Source organism: Pagrus pagrus (genome assembly GCF_965226575.1).
Source record: "Pagrus pagrus genome assembly, chromosome: 16".
NCBI lineage: Eukaryota > Metazoa > Chordata > Actinopteri > Spariformes > Sparidae > Pagrus > Pagrus pagrus.
The window spans coordinates 20,621,586-20,642,993 of NC_140200.1; the positions used below are offsets into that span (position 1 = coordinate 20,621,586).

General features: G+C 39.7%; 1 protein-coding gene across 1 annotated transcript; it reads left to right on the plus strand.

Annotated features, from left to right (window-relative positions):
• Window positions 1-487: 487 nt before the first annotated feature.
• slc30a2 (solute carrier family 30 member 2) lies at window positions 488-19,821 on the plus strand (the record flags this gene model as incomplete). The annotated part of the gene is made up of 8 exons (XM_084377951.1): window positions 488-570; window positions 10,230-10,435; window positions 11,466-11,612; window positions 12,729-12,882; window positions 13,065-13,284; window positions 13,713-13,818; window positions 15,374-15,508; window positions 16,917-19,821. The coding sequence occupies 8 exons, from the start codon at window positions 488-490 to the stop codon at window positions 17,060-17,062; spliced, it is 1,197 nt and encodes a 398-aa protein (XP_084234077.1). The 3' UTR covers window positions 17,063-19,821.
• Window positions 19,822-21,408: the final 1,587 nt, after the last annotated feature.

The following is a 21,408-nucleotide window of genomic DNA, read 5'->3' on the forward strand; positions in this document are numbered from 1 at the left end:
CCATTATGATTCACCCACCGGAGGTCCTGCTTGCACCAGGCTGTACTGAAGCTCCTGTCCTGTCCACTAACAGCAGCTGCAGTGTTCAGAGCTCTGAGGCTCATTATCACTGTCGCTGCAGCTCCATGTTCGAGGCTACAACTCCAGCCCTAATTAAAACCTCCCTCAGACACGGTTCCCTCCACCTCCTGCCTCTCCGCGCCGCAATGAAGGAATTTATCCGTTTTGTCCTGAAGTCTCACTGCTCACAGAGATGAGGTATCGGCTGACTTTTCCCCGCGTCGAGTGAAGATCGAAGGAAGCGGACCTGTCGATTCTCAGCCACTCGGCAACTCCTGCAGCATCCTCCAAAAAAAAAAAAAAAAAGAAAAAGAAGAAAAGGAAATCACCTGTACTTCTTTTTTCTCCTCTCAGACGGGACACAGACTGACTGCAGGTTGAGTGATAATAATAATAATACTAATAATAATAATTGTAGCTACTAAAAATGGATAACAACGCTGCAAATTCGGAGAAATCTCAACTGATACACGAGAAGAACGCGAAAATGTATTCTTTAAAACTGCAAAGGTGAGGACATGTCATGTTTTATGTGACTGCAGCTGCATGGAGAATAAGTTACCTGTGAAATGTGACATCATGCATGCAATTCATTCATTTATTTTAATTTAAAAGAAATACTCAAGTTTAAAGAAAGTCTGAGGATTTTTTTTTTTTTTTTTTCAAGCACAAAGTGAATATTGTGCTGACGCGTGCAGATTATGTTGTGGCTGTTGCATGTAGTGAAGCATGGTGTGTAACGCACGGTGTTGTTACCGTGGTGCATGTTAAGCAGGCTGCCGGCTCTTGCGGGCTGTTTTATGTGAATGAACAAATTCATTTCCATGCTTGGCTTGTTTCTGGACAGCCTGTGACAAATGGCCCCGGGGCCAGCTCACTGAGCAATGCTAAAAACTCATCATCTGTCATTAGGGGAGGCACGAGGCAGGTTCTCCCTGCACGCTGCACGTCCAGTCTGCATGAGGGAGGACGGAGAGACACGGAAATCACCGAGACTGATAACACAGTAGATACATGCAGGTGTTTTAAGGTGCCACAAATAGATTTATCTTATCCTTATCTTATCTTTAATGTGGTTGTATGATAACATTTTTGGCGCAAGGCGTGTTTAGGGTTTTAAAAGATAAACTCACTGGCCTGTAAAAGCGTAAAATATGTTTTTCAGCAGAGAAACTGTCATGATTCTTCTCCAAAAATGACAAAAATCAGCTTCAGTAAATAAAATGTCACATAAGACGAAAAAATAGGCCTACGCTTAGATTTTGGAGCTGTAATTATTAAAAAAAAAAAAAATACATACAAAACAGTCATTAAGTTATTAAACAAAATAATGAAAAAACAAATAATAACCTAATAATTAAGTGATCTTGCGCTGGTGTTTCGTCACCAAAATACCTCAAACAAATCAAATAACGCAAATAAATAAGATGAATTTTCTGCAACAGATTCTCTTCAGCTGCTGCACAAACACACCTGGCGGGCTTCAACAACCTCCCGCAGCCTCATGTTAGCATCAGAAATATCAGCTCACATGCGGAAAATAAAACTAATCAAGTGGAAAATATTTCTCTGTCGTCACATCGTCGTCATATAAAAAGCGGCTCGTCATGAGGCCTCCTGATGCATCTCTTCTCACACCTCTAATCAATAAGTGTGACAGGCTGCGGACTCTGAGGTAGCTGGAAGTGATTTGGGATCTCACATCAGCTGCTTCTCACCTTTCAGAGTCAGTCAGCCCACCTCGTTTAAAAGATCTGACAGCAATCTGATGTTTTATAATTAAATAGAGGAAACGTTTGGACATGTTCTGTGACTGTCAGGCTGCAGATGTTTAGGCCTCTGAGAGATACCGCTCCCCGAGGTGGAGAAACAATATCCTGTAGAAATTATAGAAATTATTATCAGGGTTCAGAGAGTCAGAGAGAGGGGGGGGGGGGGGGGGAGAGAGAGAGAGGGAGAGAGAGAGAGAGGGAGAGAGAGAAAGGTGCATATGGCACCACATTTAAGATTTCATGCACCATTTGCACCGTGTGTGTGTGTGTGTGTGTGTGTGTTTACTGTGTCATCTTCAGCATTTTCCCAGCTGGCAGTAAAGTGGTTTATATCGTCAGTGCTGTAGGAGGAAGTCCTCACATATTTTACAGAAGAACAAGTAGCTACATTAGAATAAAAATATTCCATTACAAGTAAATAAATCTCACTAAAGTTAAAGTACATAAAAATTAGTACCAAAACGTACTTATATTACCAAAAGTGGATGGCTCATTATAGAATACATATATTTTATATCACTGGATTATAATTACTGATGCATTGATGTGTAAGCAGTGATGGAAAGGTTCTGTCAAGTTCTGTCATCATGTACGATTTTGAGGTGCTTGTACTTTACTTGAGTATCGTTTTTTCTACTTTATTCTCCACCACATTCTGGAGGCAAATCTTGTACTTTTACTCCTATACATTTATTTCACAACTTTAGTTACTAGTTACTGAAGATTACAGGCTGCATCAGAGTCAGAGTCAGAGTAGTGGATTCTTTAATAATCTTTTCATCATCAGATTATAAAAACAACACTGATTCTGAAGATTCAGAAAAATACAAAATATTGGATATAATAATCGTCAACTCCAAGTAGACATGTATACACATACATATGAATATATCTATAATTTACTTTTACTTGTACTTTTGATACTTAACTTCATGTAAGATCAGATACTTTAAGACTTTTACTCAAGTACTATTCAAATGTGTGACTTTCACTTTTACCCAGGTAATATTTTAACTCGATATCTTTACTTTTACTCAAGTATGACTTTTGGGTACTTTTTACAACACTGTGTGTAAATGTCACTAATGTTGCAGCTTGTAAAGATGGAGCTACTTTAAGTCACTTTATTAACTGCTGGGTATCTTAATCCATAAAATGACATTATAATTAACTACTTGATTTTTATTTCGTTTTGTAATATTGGCTTTCAAATTGTAGCAGAGTAGAAGTATAAAGTTGCATTAAGTAGAAATGCACAAGTAAAATACAAATACGCCAAAATTGTACTTAAGTACAGTACTTGAGTAAATGTACTTAGTCTTGTCATCATTCTAGGCCCAAAATATATACAGCATAATCTATAATATAATATAATATAATATAATATAATATAATATAATATAATATAATATTCATGTTTGAGAAGCTGAGTGCGTTTTTGCTTGATCGATAAACACCATTAATAACATGGGAACTCAAAAATGTTCTTATTAATGGTTTACAACTGATCTAAAAATCATTTATAAATGATCATTATCAGTAAGTCCATTTGTTATAACTCATGAAACAAAGGTGCCTTTTCATCAGAGGTGAAAGTAACTAACTACAACTACTCAAATTACTGTAATTAAGGCATTTTTTGGAGTACTCATACTTCTAATATGAGTATTTTCTCAAGTCTGTTATTTTACCTACTTACATACTCTGACACGAGTACAGATTTTCAGTACTCTTTCCACAACTGCTTTTCAAAAATATACAAAAAAACAACAACCCAGCTCTCGGTCACACACTAACAGTCAGCAGGTGTTTACATGACGTCCATCTGTAAAGTAACCTTATTCACCATAAACAAGACTTCTGGTGTCCAGATGTGGGGAAACACTAAATCTGCCAGATCCCATGGGAAAGTCACAAGTTTACAAAAATAAATGTTTTGGTCCCTAAAAAAGAGCCGGATCATGTGGACGGTAACAAAAACCATGACCAAAAACTTCAACCATTTCTAACCATTTCTAACCAGCAACCAGGCTAAAGCCTCCAATTAAAGATGTTTTGTACCAGTATCATACAAATATAAATCTGAGGTAATGTTGAGGACAAATAAAGCTGCTACTTTAATCACAGTTTATGTTCATGTAGCTGAAGGGTTGGTGGTGTTATGTACAGAAAATCAACAAATTCCCTTTCATATCACTCCTTATAACTTACCATTGGTCTAAATGATGTCACCCAGCTGTACTTACCAAAGCCTATTAGTTGGGTCGTTTTTCTCAATGGTAATTGTGATATTTCTGGCAGCATAATTGGCTGAGGGTTAATGTGTGTCTGGCAGGAGATGCTGGATCCGTCACTGCTGCTGCAGCTTCCACAGAATCCCCCAGACAACAACCAGTGAAGCCAGACTTCTCATGGACCGTGGTTACCAGCCCGGTCCAACTTGTGCTCGAGCCAAGAGAAGTTTAACTTAATGTCCCTGAAGAGATTTTTCCAAATAGGTTGTTATGAATATGGTCTATCTAGCAAAACACTTAAAAGTCATCTTCTCAGAAGGCTAAATCATGACAAAAGTAATGTTAGCCCGCTCAAAGAAGGTTTTTCATAGACAAAATGTGTTAACATCAAAGAAAACGATTGGAAGACAGCACGACAGCACATATAATGTTGACAGTGTTCACCATCATACTTCACAAAACCCATCTGGCTTTTGTCTTCAGTGGAAAAGGGCACAATCAGCTGTTTATTTTCAGGTCAAATGGCACATGACACCTAGGTGGACACACTAAGATGCATGTTTAGGTTACGTTTGAGGTGCGTAAACACAACACAAGCAATCTTCTCCATTCAAACAGCTCTCGAACGTTGTTCAGTTGGCGTTAAAATAAAATAAAAAAGTAGCCACCTTACTCTTGTCACTTGTCTGCATGCAGCTTTCTGTTCCCTGTTTTCCGGCACATTTGTGACGTCCAATGTGACACACCAGAAAAAACAAACAATCAAACAAACAACAAAACAACAGACAGGCAAGCTTGTCTACCGGTAATGGGTAAGGAGTCATTGAGCTATTTTTTGCAGATTTAAAAACACCTAGCATCAATAATGTCATACAACTCACAGCAAGAAGGTGAATAAGCATATTTACCAAAATGTTAGACAATTCATCTAAAGGAAAAGTTGATTTGAATGGATTTGAAAATATCTTATTTATACCATTTTCGAGCCAAAATCTTCACTGTAGCTGCACCTGGGAAGTGGAGGTGGAGGGTGTAAATAGCATTTATATTTTAGGGTGAACTTCTCCCTTAAGAGAAGATATAAAAGGAACCAGTCCAATCAGAACAACCTCGGATATGTTGAATCTTTACGTTTGATATGTTGAATTTTTTAATTGTCCCGGTGTCTCGCTACAAACTATCGAGTGGTTTCACACTTACAAATGTTGAAACGCAGTCTTGAACAGTGGTCTCTCGCTCGGCGGCTGTCTGGCACAGCTGTTATGTATGTAGATATGTCGATATGATACATATGAAACTTGAAAATGTGGATGTAGCCGTGGTTTGCGGAGGTGTAAAATGCCAACATTTTATTTTGGCGACTGGGCTGAAGAAACACAGAGACAATATGTAAAGACACATACTGACCAAAAAGAACTGAGATCCACCCGGAGAAATAACTCTTAGATCAGCATATTTTTAAGACTTACATCAAAAACAGCTGACATGAACAATGAAACACGGCAAAATGATGCTTATTAGGCCACAAAGACATGTCCTAGCAAGTGCTAAAATAACAGTAATAATAAGATTATCATCGAATACCAACACTATTTCTCGAAAGACATTCAGCATCCTTTCTCACTGCAGGCATTGTTAAATATAGTATGGTGCCGCAGCTGTAATTAAATGCTTGATGGTTAGTTTTGTTTTCACTGGACAGCTATTCTGAGGTCTCTTCATATCATATAATTTCACAGATCACTGAATATTCCCTCCGGTCCTGGCACCGCTCCTTAGAGAAGGAACCAACAAACACACACCTGCCCCGAGGGATATTTACTGACCCAAACATTTTGGAGACACAACATGACCTCAGCCAAACAACAAGTCAATGCATCAGCTGAAACAAACTTGACTGAATACATTATGTTACTGTAGGCAGGATGATGACTGCAGAAATCATTAAAGCACTTACTAAATGTAACTGTAAAGATCTTTATTACCTTTGGATTGCCTATCAAAGTGGTTTATTTGGAAGTTAGCAGTTAAAGGAGATAATCAATGATGACGGACATCAAAGAAGCAGAATCTGTGAAGGGTGTAAAAATCATTGACTGCACAAGTCTGAGTGCATTATCTTACTTAGTGTATAATCAAATAAGAGCATTTGCTTATTTTGTTGAACCTTTTGGACATTATAAAGCGAGTGTGCATGTGCAATGACCTGGTGGCAAAAAGTTGTCAGTTTCTATGTAAGCTTATGAGAAAACGACCCTACTTCTCACTTGATTTATTACCTCAGTAAACAGTTTCCTGGTGAGTTTATGGTCTCAATCGGTAGTTTCAGGTCATCCTCAACACTGTGTGATGTTCATTTTGTAAATAACGGTCCCATTTAGATTAAAATAAACAATAACGCAGGGTATGATTTTGGGCGTGGCTACCTTGGGACTGAAAAGTTGCTACCGTTGCGTGTTTTTGGGTTTTCAGTCAGATCCAATCAATATTCACCCCCAGCTCCACCCTCTCATCCAAATATGATCACTTCTGGCACCAAAAAATCCCAAGATGATGATAAAACAATAAAAACAATAAAATGCGTATAGAAATTCACATATTCAAATGTGAAAAACTGGACAGTTTGTCTGCATTTATCTAGAAAAGCAGGAAAAAGGCAGCACTGCAGAGGTCAAAAACAGCTAAAGGATGACGTCCTGATCCTCTCATCAGAAACAATATACAGTCTCATGAGTGATGCTCTGTCCACGTGAAATCTGACTGGTTGGAATAGCCATTGAAAAGTCTCCACACCCTCTTCATTTAAGGTTCAGTAGCCTTACATGACTTTATTTTACTCCTGACTGGTAATTAGTGAAGATTTAAAGGTGCCGCTGGGGTAGCAACTCCATCAGGTAGGCAGCTTTGGCAGGAAAAGTGTGTTTGAGTAAGAACTAATTACCTCATTGATCAATCGAATCAACTCTCACCGCGCTACTTATTACCCCTTCAAACTAATTAGGCTGCAATTAAATAGTATACACAGGTAAGCTCAGATTTACACATTAGACCTATTTACCTGGTTGAAAAGATGCTACATCCACACGTTTGTACGGAGACACGTGGGGAATGTCTCCACAAGCATAAAATTAAGACTGTTATTTGATATTTTTACCTTCAGGATGTTTGATGATATTGCAGATATTTCTCAGGAAAGCCTTGGCTTCAAACCAGGACAAACTCACATTAATAAAACTGAGGTCCCAAAAGGTTTTATATTTTTAGAACTTGTAAACACTAGATAGTAACATGTGCGAACAAATAAGAAAATATGATCTCCGTCCTGGAGATCATATACTTAAACTATATTCAATTAACTAGAACTTTTTTTAAATAGGCTTTATAAATGAAAACACAGTAAACCGTGTTGTTGCTGTTTTTTGTCTCCTTCTTTTAGAAACATGGAGAAAGTGAAAAACTTGTTGAAAAGCTAAAAATATAATGATAAACAAAACCACAAACACACATAAAGACAATCTTTCCTGGTCTGAAGAGTTTTACAGCTTGGTTTGAAGCTTTGAAAGAGTGATTTGCTCTTCAGCAGCACTAAGCTCACAGCCCCTGACCTAAAGAACGAGTGGGCAGCCATAGTGGTGACAGATTGTTGCTCAGCTGCTAACTGAATACCACAAAGCACACAGCTCCAGAGCCAAAGAAAATGGCAGCGGCAGCAACACACTCCTTTGTCGGCTAATGTTAGCATAGAACACACAGTCTGTTGTGCTCGGTAGCCTTTTCGGACTGACTGACTGTTATTTTGCGTGTGTTGACACAATATATTATATATATTGACAGAGTTGTTTGTTTATGTATTTATTAGTCTGAAAAGCTAAGACAGTGTATTGAATGTAGCAAGCGACTAGCCGCTAAACCCCCAGCTGGCTTGCCAGAGCTACAGCTCGGTCAGTGTAGTCAGGCAGTACACGTTCATGTGTTTTGGAGGAGGTGAAAAATATTATAGAATATTATTTTACATCCTTTGTCAGGCAAGTAGATTTTAAGTGCATTGCTGTGAAATATCAGAATAACAATTGATGAGTTTTAGGCCAAAAATTATGTAGTCATTTGGCTAAAACCAGGTTAAACTTGGTTGAAAAGTGGACATTGCTAAATGCTAACAAAAGAATCATTGTTCAATTGATTATATTTTACTGTCCAGTGCTAGATGCTCATTTATTATTTAGAAATGAACATAAAATCTCAGTAATATTTAGGCTTTTAAGGAAAAACTAATGAAAGACACCCTTAACCCTAGCAAACAGAGGCTAGTGAGATGCTAGCTGGGCAAGTTCTATTTTAAACAGCTAATTCTTCTCCCTTGATAACGTGGTGAATACATTTGTTATACAACAATAATGCGTCTACATTTTGTACATGTTCGATGTGTGAGTATTTATTATTGTTTGTGTTGCTGTAGTTGTTCAGCATATTTTGCACTAAGGTTTCAAAGACTATGAGCATCGTCTGTTTTTTTTCCCTCCATAAGAACAAAATGCTCACATTGAACATAACATTGCCCTCAGGCTTCAGAGCACTCGAGTGTGTATACTTTATGCGTTGTGTGTACGCAGTCTATGTGTGTGTGTTGCGCTTTTGTCCATGCGTTCGGGGGGTGTTTGCTCGTACGTCCCAGTGGTATAATTGAACAGAATCTGTTTTCCACTTGGCTGCATCTTTTCAGCTTGGACATCCCGTAAGACTTTAAGTGTGTGTATGTGTGTGTGTGAGAGAGATAAAGGCTAACAATGAAACACTGGCAATCTCCCATGTGAAGAGTGTGACATTAAGTGTGTGTGTGTGTCTGTTTGTGCGTGTGTCTGTGTGTGTGTGGTTATCTGAAGTGAGCCCAAATTAGTTTTTTTCCACCTCATTACCCACATCATCGCAGCTCTCCCTCACTGCACTTGGCAAGAATAGCAACCTGGGCGTGTGCGTATGTGTGTGTGTGTGTGTGTTTGTGTGTGAAGAAAATGGAGAATTCAGCATTTTGTTTTGTTCTCATGATTAAAATTCAGCTCATTGTATTGTGTTGTCAAATGTGAAGTAGCCTATATCTGTAAGTGTAATTCCCAGGTTGAAACATAATTCGTTTAGGTCTAAACATGTAGCAATGTTAAGAGGATCTCTCAGTAGTCAGATATGGTGTTTGACTGAGAACATACAGAAGAATCACTCAATAATATAGAAACTGTTATTGGGAAAACCTGAATCTGAATGGCTCATGGATGGAAACTTATTTTGATTTGTCTGTTGGTTAGATGTTTTGCCATCCACATATCCACGTGTCCTTTGGTGATCTCCTGACTTCTCATCTCAACTCTGAGAACCTCTAACTGGGAGCGGCAAAGTGAGATGCTAACTGCAGCAAATGCTAGCATGTGAATCTAAGATTGGGAATGAGTAGCTGCCTAATCTGAGTGGAACATTAGCATTTTTTCCCAATTTAATTCACAATCACTGTGTGTGGTTTGTCCAAACGGCGTTGTCTTACCTAGCTGTTCAAGACGCAGTTGCGCATACACCACTCGGATCAGTTACTGACAAACCCCTACGACTGGGAGCAGCAAAATGAGATGGCTAACAGTGGCGCACTTAGAGCATTTTGCCATCTGGGGTAAAATAGGGTCTGCTTGACACTAAAAACATAGCAGTTAAATTATGTTAAAACAATGTTTAGGCTAATCGTAACCTTATAAACAAATATAGCCCAGTATAAACCTAAATGTCTAAATGTTTGTCAACTTGCAAATCACCAAAACTATGCTTACTGGGTCATGGCAAGAGGAAAGAGGAGTGTTTTCATACACACCTACCTCACTGTCAGCATTAATCGATTTCACAAGCTTCTTCAGTGGCTGACCGATCTCACCGTTCTTCCACTTTACTGAACATTGATTGTAGTCCACTTAATTTAGAAGATCTGTTTCAGTTTATTGTAACTCTTTCAAACAACATTATGCTCTGCAGCAACATTTACTCAAAAAATCAATTCACCCAGTGCTCTGATATACTGCAGAACGGAGTGACAGTGATAACCTGCATTATTACAAACTGAACTAATGTACGAATGTTAGGGAGGATCCATCTCTGTCCTCATGAACACATCCCCTCTGTGTCCCTGCAGCTCCTTCCCAGACTCCAAAGATCCCGACTTCCCTTTCAAAAACGGAGGCATGGCCGGCGCCATCGAGCTGAAACGACCTGTCGGTGCCCACTGCCACGGTGCCAAAGCCCTGGTGTGTGAGGACAGTGTGGACAAGCTGTTGGCCAAGAAGAAACTCTACATCGCTTCAGCCGTCTGCCTCGTCTTCATGATCGGTGAAGTCATAGGTAAAAGTTTATACACTCACCTTCACACACAAACACCTCCACACACAGACCCACACAACATATAGTGCCAACATCCCAGCACTGCTTTCCAATTTTAATAATTTCATTTTTTTCTTTTATGCCCCTCCTCTCTGTCATCAATGTTTGTTTGTCTTATGATAATGTGCTTATCCAATCATGTCTTGAGACACGCTCAGTTGTGTCTCGTCTTGTCTCAATTGTTATGTCTCGCATCACTGATCATCAGCTCCTATCATCTGACAAACATCAATTTAATTCCACTGTGGTCACTTGTTGACAGGCTGACATAAATTTGACCCTAACAACCAGGTTTTGGTGTAGTGCATTGACGCCTGTTGGCTGAACATGGTTAGCACGTGTCCTCCCGAATTCTCCGAAACAGCTGCAGAGAAGATTTTGAGATTTTGACTTTGTGCACAAAACCTGGATTGATTAGTGAGTATTTTGTGCTCCTCTGATGTTGGGCAAACGTTTAAGATGATACCATTCAACAGGAAAAACTTTCATATCACACATCCGTTACAGAGATTTACTTCTTCTGATTAAAAAAAAAGATTTTATGCAGAAACCGATGGGACTGTAATGTAAATACTGTTATGCTGACATCTTGACTAACTGCACATTTCACTCTAAAACAAAGAAACTACAAAGAACAAAGCTTCAAACTTTTTATAGCCAGGAGTGTGGACTGGCTCACATTTATTGGCTGATTTCCCAGACGTTTATGATGATATAAAATAATATTGCATCTCTTTTACCCGAGGCATTACCCTGTGTCTAAGAATTAATACACTTCCTGGTTTGTAGCTGTATTAAACTACAGGTTTAACAATCCTTTAAATGGCTGAGATGGATGTTGTTAAAAGTGGAGGGTGTTTTCACAGCTGGTGACACACTCCTGATCAGCAGGTTTTTAAAGTCAGTTTTCTTATAACTTGATAAAAACTGAAAACAAAAAAAGTCAGCAAGGCTAACTCATATTTCTTGGTTTTGTTCTGGTTTCCTCCAGGAGGCTACCTGGCTCACAGCCTGGCCATCATGACTGACGCAGCCCACCTCCTGACAGACTTTGGCAGTATGATGGTGAGCCTGTTCTCCCTGTGGATCTCCTCCAGACCGCCCACCAAAACCATGAACTTTGGTTGGCACAGATCAGGTCAGGACGACAGATCAGACACCTCTGAGTGGATGGGTGGAGTGAGGCAGGAGGAGAAGAAGATGAATGAATGTTTAAAGTGATTGATGATAACTGGATGAACAATTTAGTACATGTACTTATTGATATTTAAATGTAAGAATCACTGATTAACAGACGGGCTGTGGAAACACTCCTTGGTTCAAACCTTGATGTTTCAGACCAGTCAGCTCCACCTTCAGACAACATTATAATTGTAGTTTTTCGTGACCTTTTTAAGCGAGTGTTGGCATTTTTCAAACTTAATTAGCTATTACTTTCCTTAACTGAAAGTGCCATTGTCAACATGACAACATCGGCAAGTGTACAATGCTGCTACTGTTTTCCTTTCCTTAAGGTGGTGCAGGTCAACCCAATCACAAGAATAACTGTTGGCATTGTACTTTTTCCTTTTTGTTCTGCAAACCATGAATATGTTGAAACTTTATATTTCTTTAGATTCAATTTTCAGTTTTATGTTGTGACGGTGTGCTTATGCTCTGGTTAGGTTTAGGCGCAAAAACCACATGGTTAGGGTTAGGAAAAGATCATGTTTTGGCTTAAAACACCTGGTTTTGTTGCCACACACATGGCTGAAAAATGTTTTGACTAATCAATTTGGGATCCTGGGGCTTCTGGAGACTTGGATTACGGCATGTACGTAATCACTGAATTTTATTTTTGTCTTGGGTGAACTTTTCCTTTAATGTGACTGCTTTCTGTCTCATCCAGACAGAGAAAGATGTTGTTCAACTTAAAACTCTGGAGTTTCTGTTCCACCAGGTATTTTAAACCCCATGTGTAGGAGAATCGTTGCTTGTAGCAAGATTTGTCAACTCATGAAAATAAGCTGCTATGAAACTGTATTCAAAGCTGTGATTGTTAACACACCTGTGCTCCATGTGTCTGACTCTCTGTTGTGAGTCTCTGTGTCTTTTGTGTCTGACTCTAGTTTGATGTTCTGCCTCTGAGGGATGCTGTCTGTTATTTAACTTCACGCCTCACTGTGGGATTCAGATGGCGTGTGTTTTGTGATGAACTTTGTTACTATGTCAACGTGATTAAGAATCCTCTCTCTCTCTCCTCGTCTCTCCACAGAGATCCTCGGGGCGTTCATCTCAGTCATCTCCATCTGGATCGTCACGGGGGCTCTGGTCTATTTAGCCATCGAGAGGATCGTACGCAACGACTACGAGATCGATGGCCACGTAATGTTGGTCACCTCCGGCTGTGCCGTCATCGTCAATATAATGTGAGTAGTTCTCAGCATAATGGGTGTTAATTTAATTATGTAGCTATAATAAAGACAGAAAATCTGCCCACAAGTCCCTATAGCTCACTGAAATGTTACTTTCTAGGTAATTTTGTCCTCTATCAAGTGTAATGAGGTATTTTGACTAGAAATGGCAGACAATCATCTCCTTCTCTCTGCAGCATGGCCTACATCCTCCATCACTCCACCACCTTCCACGCCCACGGCAGCGGCTATCACCAGATTGACGAGGACGGCCACAGTCCCGTCTCTCACGGACACTCCCACACGCTCCTCAGCGGCCACGGCAACACGAGCGTCCGCGCCGCCTTCATCCACGTGGTGGGAGACCTGCTGCAGAGCATCGGCGTCTTGGTGGCGGCGATCATCATCTACTTTCGGGTCAGATATAGCATCCATTCGTGAATTACCAGTGTGTCTTCATTCTTGTTGTTATAATGTTGGATTTTAGCTGAATTTTGACTAATTTATTGTCTAAAACAGCTGCAGGAGTTTTTCTGTAAAATTCACAAGCAGATATTGAATTGATTTTAAAATTTTCAGGATTAAAATACTCCTAGACCTAATAAAAAGCATCATGGTGTGCTTTAAGTATTTTATTGTGTACAGAAGTGGGAGAAGAAAGAATTAATTTATTCAGAGTCTTGTTTATTATGGATGAAAGGGTTAAGACTTCTATCATCATGCAAGATGTTCCCTTGTTTTCGCCCTGGGCACTTTAATGGCTTGTGACAGTGGAAAAAAACACCATCTGATGCCTCTTTACTCTCTTTAAAGTCTCCATAACCTCTTTTATCTTTATCTTTCAGCCCGAGTATAAAGTTGCAGATCCCATCTGTACGTTCCTGTTCTCGGTCTTCGTCCTCTGCACCACCGTCACCATCCTCAGAGACGTCTTTAGGATACTCTTAGAAGGTACTTGGAGATCAGTGAACAGGCTTGTCTTTTAGGATGGGAGAGGGACATTGTGAAAAAGTTATCCTCCAGTGTGATTCTAGTGAAGAAAAAAAAGTAGGGATTCAAATTTAAAAATTTCAAGACCACAGCCGCCATTTCATAATCACAACAAAACTACTTGCTTAAAACGATAAAACACTAATCTGAGGAAAAATGTAATGAATTGTACCAACTCAGATAAGTTTTACCTTATATAACACTGAAGCCAGGAGGGTTTTTACTTAGCATAAACGCACAAAAAGGAGGAAACAGCTAATCTAATCTAAAACTCACTAATTAAGGACATTTTTTTGTCCACAAAACATTTCTGGAGCTTCACGGCTCAACAGTGCTGCCGTATTCTCCTAAACAACTGAAGTAGCTGGAGATTTATCTTAAAATGTAAAAAAACCAACCCCCTAAAAAACATAAATAGGCTTCATACAGCTCGTCCTGTGTAATTAAGGCTGCAAACAATGATTATTTTAATTGCCGATTTACCTGTTGAATATTTTCTGGATGAATAGATTAGTTGTTTGGTTTATAAAATGTAAGAACATGGTGAAAAATGTCGATCAGTGTTTTCCAAAGATGACGTCCTCATCTGTTTTGTCCACAACCCAAAGATATTCAGTTTACTGTCATAGAGGAGGAAAGACACCAGAAAATATTCACATTTAAGAAGCTGGAATCACAGAATTTTGACTTCTTGGATGGATTACTTATACTTATTATATTTTTTTTAACATTTTCAAAATAAAAATCTAAATCTAATCTAACGATGGCACATCCACCATCACACAGAGTTGGGGTTTGTTTTGCCTGCAGCTGAGATCAAGCTGTCGAGTTTTGACCTGACTGACAAGGTCACATGACGCTTCAGGCTCTCGTGTTCTATGAATCCACGAGTAGATCTGAAACATATTTTTTAATGTACGTGTCGAGGTTAAATCTCCTCACACATCTGTAGATGGCTCATGTTAAATTACATAAGCGCTGTACATGAATACACAGACCTCAGTTGGCTGTTTCAACATTAAAGTTTACACAGAACAAAGAACAAGAGCGCAGATGGTCACATCCCGGGGATGTCACGTCAAGACTTTTGGGGACATTTTAAAATTCTCTTTGCACATCAATGAACTTCCTTTAAAATGCCCCTCACAAAAGTAACGCCAGAGGCATCTTTTAAAACGGTCAGTAACAACAGAAACAGGCCTGTGCTGAAGGAATAAAGACGAATCATTTATTTTATATTACTTTCACGTATGTATACTGAACACATACTTCAGTCACGGCGTTGTCTTCCAGCAGCAGTGGAATATGAACTCAGAAATGTTGCCAATTATGAAATGTCAAATTTAACTTGTAGATCAGTGACATAAAATATGTTCCTAAGAAAATTAACAGGCTTTTTATCCTCCTCAGAAAAGCCAGTGTCTCCTGTCTGTAGCCATACATAGCAGACTGTGTTTTGCATAAAATGACATTCTGGGAGCTACTGTGTATTAATGTGTGGCCTGTTGTTTTTCAGGGTCTCCTAAAGGAATAGAGTTTAACTCTGTGAAGGAGGTGCTGCTGTCTGTGAAGGCTGTGAAGTCTATGCACGGTCTGCACCTCTGGGCTCTGACTCTAGGCCAGACTCTGGTCTCTGTTCACCTGGCCATCGGTAATGTAACATAACAATATATGCCTTATACTAACTAAAATACAGCAGGGTAGCAGATGAAACCACTCAGGAAATTGAGGATCGAGGAATAAAAGGTTTTGTATGTTGCACAAATGGTTGTAAACTATACAATAGACAATATATCGACACTACATTGTTATTTTGTTATAAGACTATATGTGGTCTTAGATTTTCAATATCGTTACATTGATATCAATCAATCAATCAATCAATCAATCAATCAATTTATTATTTAAAGTGCAAAATCACCATGGTACATGGTCTCAATACACTTTACAGTAAAAACAAGAACAATAATAACAGACAATAAAAATAAATAAAACAATAGTAAAATAAAACAATAGTAAAACACCAGAGGAGAGTGATAAAATTAGTTAGTGTTAACCAAAGTATTGGGTAAAAAGGTGTGTTTTAAGACGAGACTTAAAAATCGCAGTGGATGTAGCATCTCTGATGTCTTGTGGAAGGCCATTCCATAAGAGAGGAGCACGGTAGGAAAAGGCCCTGCCACCAGCTGACTTTTTACTGATATATGGGATGACCAGGAGGTTTGAACCAAGAGAACGTAGAGGACGTGACGGAGTGTAGGGAGTGAGTAGTTCTGTTAAATACAGTGGTGCAAGTCCATTCAAGGCCTTGTAGGTTAAAAGAAGAACCTTAAAATCAACTCGATCTTGAATGGGCAGCCAATGTAAGGATGCCAGGACCGGAGTTATGTGGCAAAATTTACCTGTTTTCATTAAAAGTCTAGCGGCTGAGTTTTGTACAAGCTGGAGACTCCTGGTAGTGCAGATGGGGAGGCCGGAAAAAAGGACATTACAGTAATCTAAACGGGAGGACACAAGGGCATGGAGAACCACCTCGGCGCTACGCAGGGATAGAGAAGGGCGGATTTTGACAATATTCCGCAGGTGAAAGAAAGCGGTTTTGGTGATTTCTTTGATGTGGGACTGAAAAGTCAGGGTTGGATCAAAAATAACACCGAGGTTTCTGATATGACATAAGTGTTGTCTTCTCCTGGTAAAGTAAATAAAGTGATGTCAATTTCTGGTTACAATAATGTTTGGAAACAGAAAAATGAAAAGATCTCATCTTCAATGAGTGTTGTGCCTGTTTTCTAGGATATTGTTAAAAAATAGTGATATATCGATACGTTGATTCTGTATGTTTGAAATGGTTTTAATCTTCTCTTTCATCTCGCTCGTCTCCAACAGAGAGTGGATTCACATTATTTTTAAAGGCTTTAAAGTGTTTTCTAACAAAAAAAACCATTTAGTGTTCACTACAGTCATTCTGCTGTCTCTGCCACTAGCTAAGAAAAGTAAAAACAGAGAAAACTAGTCTAACAGTATTTAATAAAACAGACTCACTGTGTTGTTTTCCACAGAGGAGGGTGCTGACGCTCAGTCTGTGCTGCAGGAGGCCACTGATCTGCTCCACACCAAGTTTGGTTTCTACAGCATCACCATCCAGGTGGAGCTCTACTCTGAAGACATGAGCCACTGCTCCCACTGCCAGGACCCCAGTGACTGATACCCATACTGGACCGCACCAGACTGGACCCAACAGGACATGGAACGGGACTCAGGCACGTTGTCATTCCCTCTGGGTGAGCTGGACCAGTGAGAGCTGCATTCACTACGCAGCCCACTGTTAAAGGATGGAAAGAGTTTTTGGTTGTGTTCGCCATTAAATCACAAGAAATTAGACAATGAAATCATCCATGTGTTGGTAGTAAGAGTGCTGACGCTGGAGCTCCATGCTAACATGGAACAGGCCAACTAAACCCTGCAGTTCTCCTCAAAGTCCCTCTTCAACAAAAGGGTTGTGTAGTGCTCAAGTTCTCAAGGTTACATGGAGCTTTTGAGAAATAATGGGACAATTTAACAAAAGCACTGCGGTGAAGCTTTATACCAAGGTGAAATCTATCAAAACTAAAAGAATGTGGAGCCCCAATGAAGACGTTTTCCTGAAATATAGTTTGTGTCCTCAAAAAATATGCAAAAAAGCCACAAAACCTCGTCCATCTTACCTCCATCGTGTCATCTGAAATTCTGAATCCTGTCACAAAAACCACTAAACCCAAGATCGCATTAGTCCTACATATGGAATCAGTAGTTATTGAGAGATGGAGACATTTAAAACAAAATTTAAATCTATAAAAGCAAACGTGTCCGCCAGAAACTATCTCACAGATAGTTTGCAGTAGTTGCAAATAAGATACAAACCTGTGACTGCAGCTTATTTTTCTTGTTTTGTGTTGGTAACATACGTTTCTACCAACCTTTAAGGACAAAAAACACTTTGGTAGGGTTAAAAAAATATCTGGTTTTGTTGCAACTAACACGGCTGGAAAATGTCTCAACATTTCAACAGAAATATCCGCCATGTTAATAAACAACATATTTATAAGCATCAACCAAACTTTTTACTTTCAGCTGCCAAGTTTCTGCGCATAAGATGTCAAGGTCGGTAAGTCATGTACCAAAACTTAGACCGACTTGCAGAGTTGCTTTTCTGATTTTCCCAGTCGGTGACTAATCTTTCTGATTATTCCAACGTCACATGATGACAGTAGCTGCTGCTGGTTGAAAACACTGCCTAACTTTTTTGTATTTCATGTAAATTAGGGAAAACTGCCAAGTATAGAATTGTTCACAACTACGTCACAGCTCTGGGTCTACGACTTATTTTCTACGGTAACTATCCTGATAATGCTACTTAACCACAATATGTTAGCATGGAGCATAAAATCAGTTAGCACTGTATGTGCTGAGCTGTTAGCATGGAGCACCTGCTGGACACACATGGATGAATTTGATGTCTGCCGTTCACTCACTGTCATTAAACTGCTGTCCACTAAAGGCCGGAGATGAATCTGCGACGCTACTGTAGATTCATGAATTATATTTTCTAGGCTTTTTGATTTTTTTCTTTTTTTTTGCTGAAAAGTTCTTTGTTTAGATAAATCATTGCAAACATTGTTGTCTTTAGGGAAGGAAAACATGAATGATACCTCTCTAAAAATCTACATTTTGTACATACAGTTGGTTGTTGCCTCGGGAAGATCACAGACTGAGGGGGTAAGGACTTTGAAACCTGCTAATTCATCAGTGTCATGCTAAACAAATGAGAAAGTATGGTGATGATGAATTGTCTGAAGACACCTTTTAATCTACAAAATCTGCACTATTTGTCGCCAAGTTGACAGCAGCTATAAAAATGAATATAAGACTGACAGATACAACAACTGATCAGTCATGATGTCAGTGCAGCTTTTCAGCCAGTTGTCACAGATATAGTTGAGATATTTCCGATCTTATGCGCGTACAAACTGTTTGATTTGGACAAGGCCTGGTTGGATCCCTCGCATACCCCTTTTCAACTGAAGCGAACCAAGTGTTGGTTCTGGGCCGGTGATAGTGCTGGTTCAAAGTTGCTTCAACCTGTGAACCTTTAATGAACCGGTTTGTTTTTCCCCAGACATGAGAGCTGCAGCTGAGTCATATCAATTGGTCATGGTACACATTTCCCTTTTCCCCGACATCATTAGGAGCAACTATGGCGAACTAGGCTCGGTGTCGCTCTAGAACCAGTTTTCCTGGCCGGGAACCAATTCTTTGGCTCTGAACCAGCACATGAACCTCCTTGGTCGAAAAGGGGTAACACTGGTCTTAAACCTGAGGTACCCTGGTGTAAACTGTCCCAGTACTACCTTTAAACATGATACTGTACTTTGTTCCTCGTCATGCTCATCCTCAAGTGTCTGTCTTATATGTAATAAATCTGTCTTCATTTCAGAGGATCATGGGAATCAGATATTTAAGACTAGCGAACATCTCGACTTGAGAAAAATTCAGTGGAACTAAGAGGATTGACTGACATGGAGTTGATGTTTAAGGTACCAACACATTAAATCCAAACTCATTAAGGGCTGTTTTGTTATAGTAGATCTTTTGACAGTTTTGTTGTGGTACAGGCATTCTGTGTTTTGTCAGGTCACAAAGAACTGCCTTCAGTACCGTTTCCATAATAGTGGGCACTGTATTGATTGAGCAGAAGGAAAATGAGTAAGTGTCAGACTGAGAAAGCTTTCGGCTGCTTCCACTGTCAACTCTGAGCGGACATTCAGGTCTGAGGGCAGAGATGATTTAGTCCTGCAGTCGGACGATTAGTTTCAGCTTCTCGCTGTCATCCATCTCATCCATCTCTCTTTCCTCCTTTATCTCCGATGTTACTCATCCATCTACTATATGTGTCTCTGTTCCCTGAGCTGTCATCTATCCATCCGTCCATCCGTCCATCCATCCATTCAAAGTCTTTGTAAGTCCTTTGGGATTGGTTGCGTCAACACAGCTTAAGCCCTCGTCCCGCTAATACTGAGTGTATATCTTATGCCTACTCCGGAGCAGGCATCAAAATCTACGTTGTTCATTGCACTCATCTGTGCAACTCCTCTGCTGTTAACAATGCAAATAACTTATCTAGTCACAGAGTAACTGACAGGTAGGTACTGCAACACATCAGGACTGACACAATATTTTTTTAACAAAGTAAGGAATAACTTAAAGGATAAGTACCGTTTTTTACAACCTGGACCTTATTTCTGGCAAAAGATATGGTCATTTACTCACCCAGATAACTTTGGTGTCATTCGGCGTCGTTCGGACGAAATTAGATCCAGTGTAGCGGCGATATATCCATATAATGGGAGTAACGGGGCATCGACACACAGCCTCTATATAACGCATTATCTGCCACGAAACTAGTTCATTTCATCAATATTTTGTTACGATATGCTAGCGCTATTAGCCTCTGAGTCCGGGCTCGTCTATTGTCAACATCCGGGGTCTGTAGGCTGATCTACTACCTCTGACCTGGAAGATGTCGTCTCTGAGCTGCGCGCGCACCCGCGACAGCGCGCCTTGTTTACCTGTAGCTGCTGCTGCTAGTTTGACCCCGGATGTTGATAACGGACGAGCCCGGACTCAGAGGCTAATAGCGCTAGCATATCGTAACAAAATATTGATGAAATGAACTAGTTTCGTGGCAGATAATGCGTTATATAGAGGCTGTGTGTCGATGCCCCGTTACTCCCATTATATGGATATATCGCCGCTACACTGGATCTAATTTCGTCCGAACGACGCCGAATGACACCAAAGTTATCTGGGTGAGTAAATGACCATATCTTTTGCCAGAAAAAAGGTCCAGGTTGTAAAAAACGGTACTTATCCTTTAATGTATCACATTTGCCAAATTTATAAAAAGGGATAAATAATTAAGAATGTGTCATAGAGTCAAAGACAGCATTTCACAAAGTTTATAAAGTTTCCCCAAACTCAAAAAACTCTATGTTGGATTCTTTTTCTTAATGAAGTCTGTTATTACATGGCTGGCTGTCCAGCTTTATTAATTCACTTATCTCGATGTCGCCGTGACGTTGCCGTAAATGAGAAATTATATAAATCAGCAAGACAGTGAGAGTTTGTTGACAACGTATCCCAGCAAAGCGTGCTGCTTGGCAATAACCATAGCTGGTGGGCCTTAACATGGACGCACATCGCTAAACCGGGCGTGGTAGGCTGACACTAACCAAACCATGCCCAACCCTTACCTTAACCAGGACCTCAGGAATCATGTTTTGTCGCATTAGGACCGGTGTTCGGTCCATGTGAAGACTACTGGTCCTGATAAGGTTAAAGTCCCAAATAGCCCCAACGCTCCTGTACTACGCAGCAGGCTTGGACCTCAGCGCATGATTCTCTGCACATTTAAGCTCACATAAGTAACAATATAAATGTGATGCACTGCTGCCCAGAATGACTCCCCATAACCTTATATTGGGAAAAAAGATTCTGTAAAACGGTGGATAAATT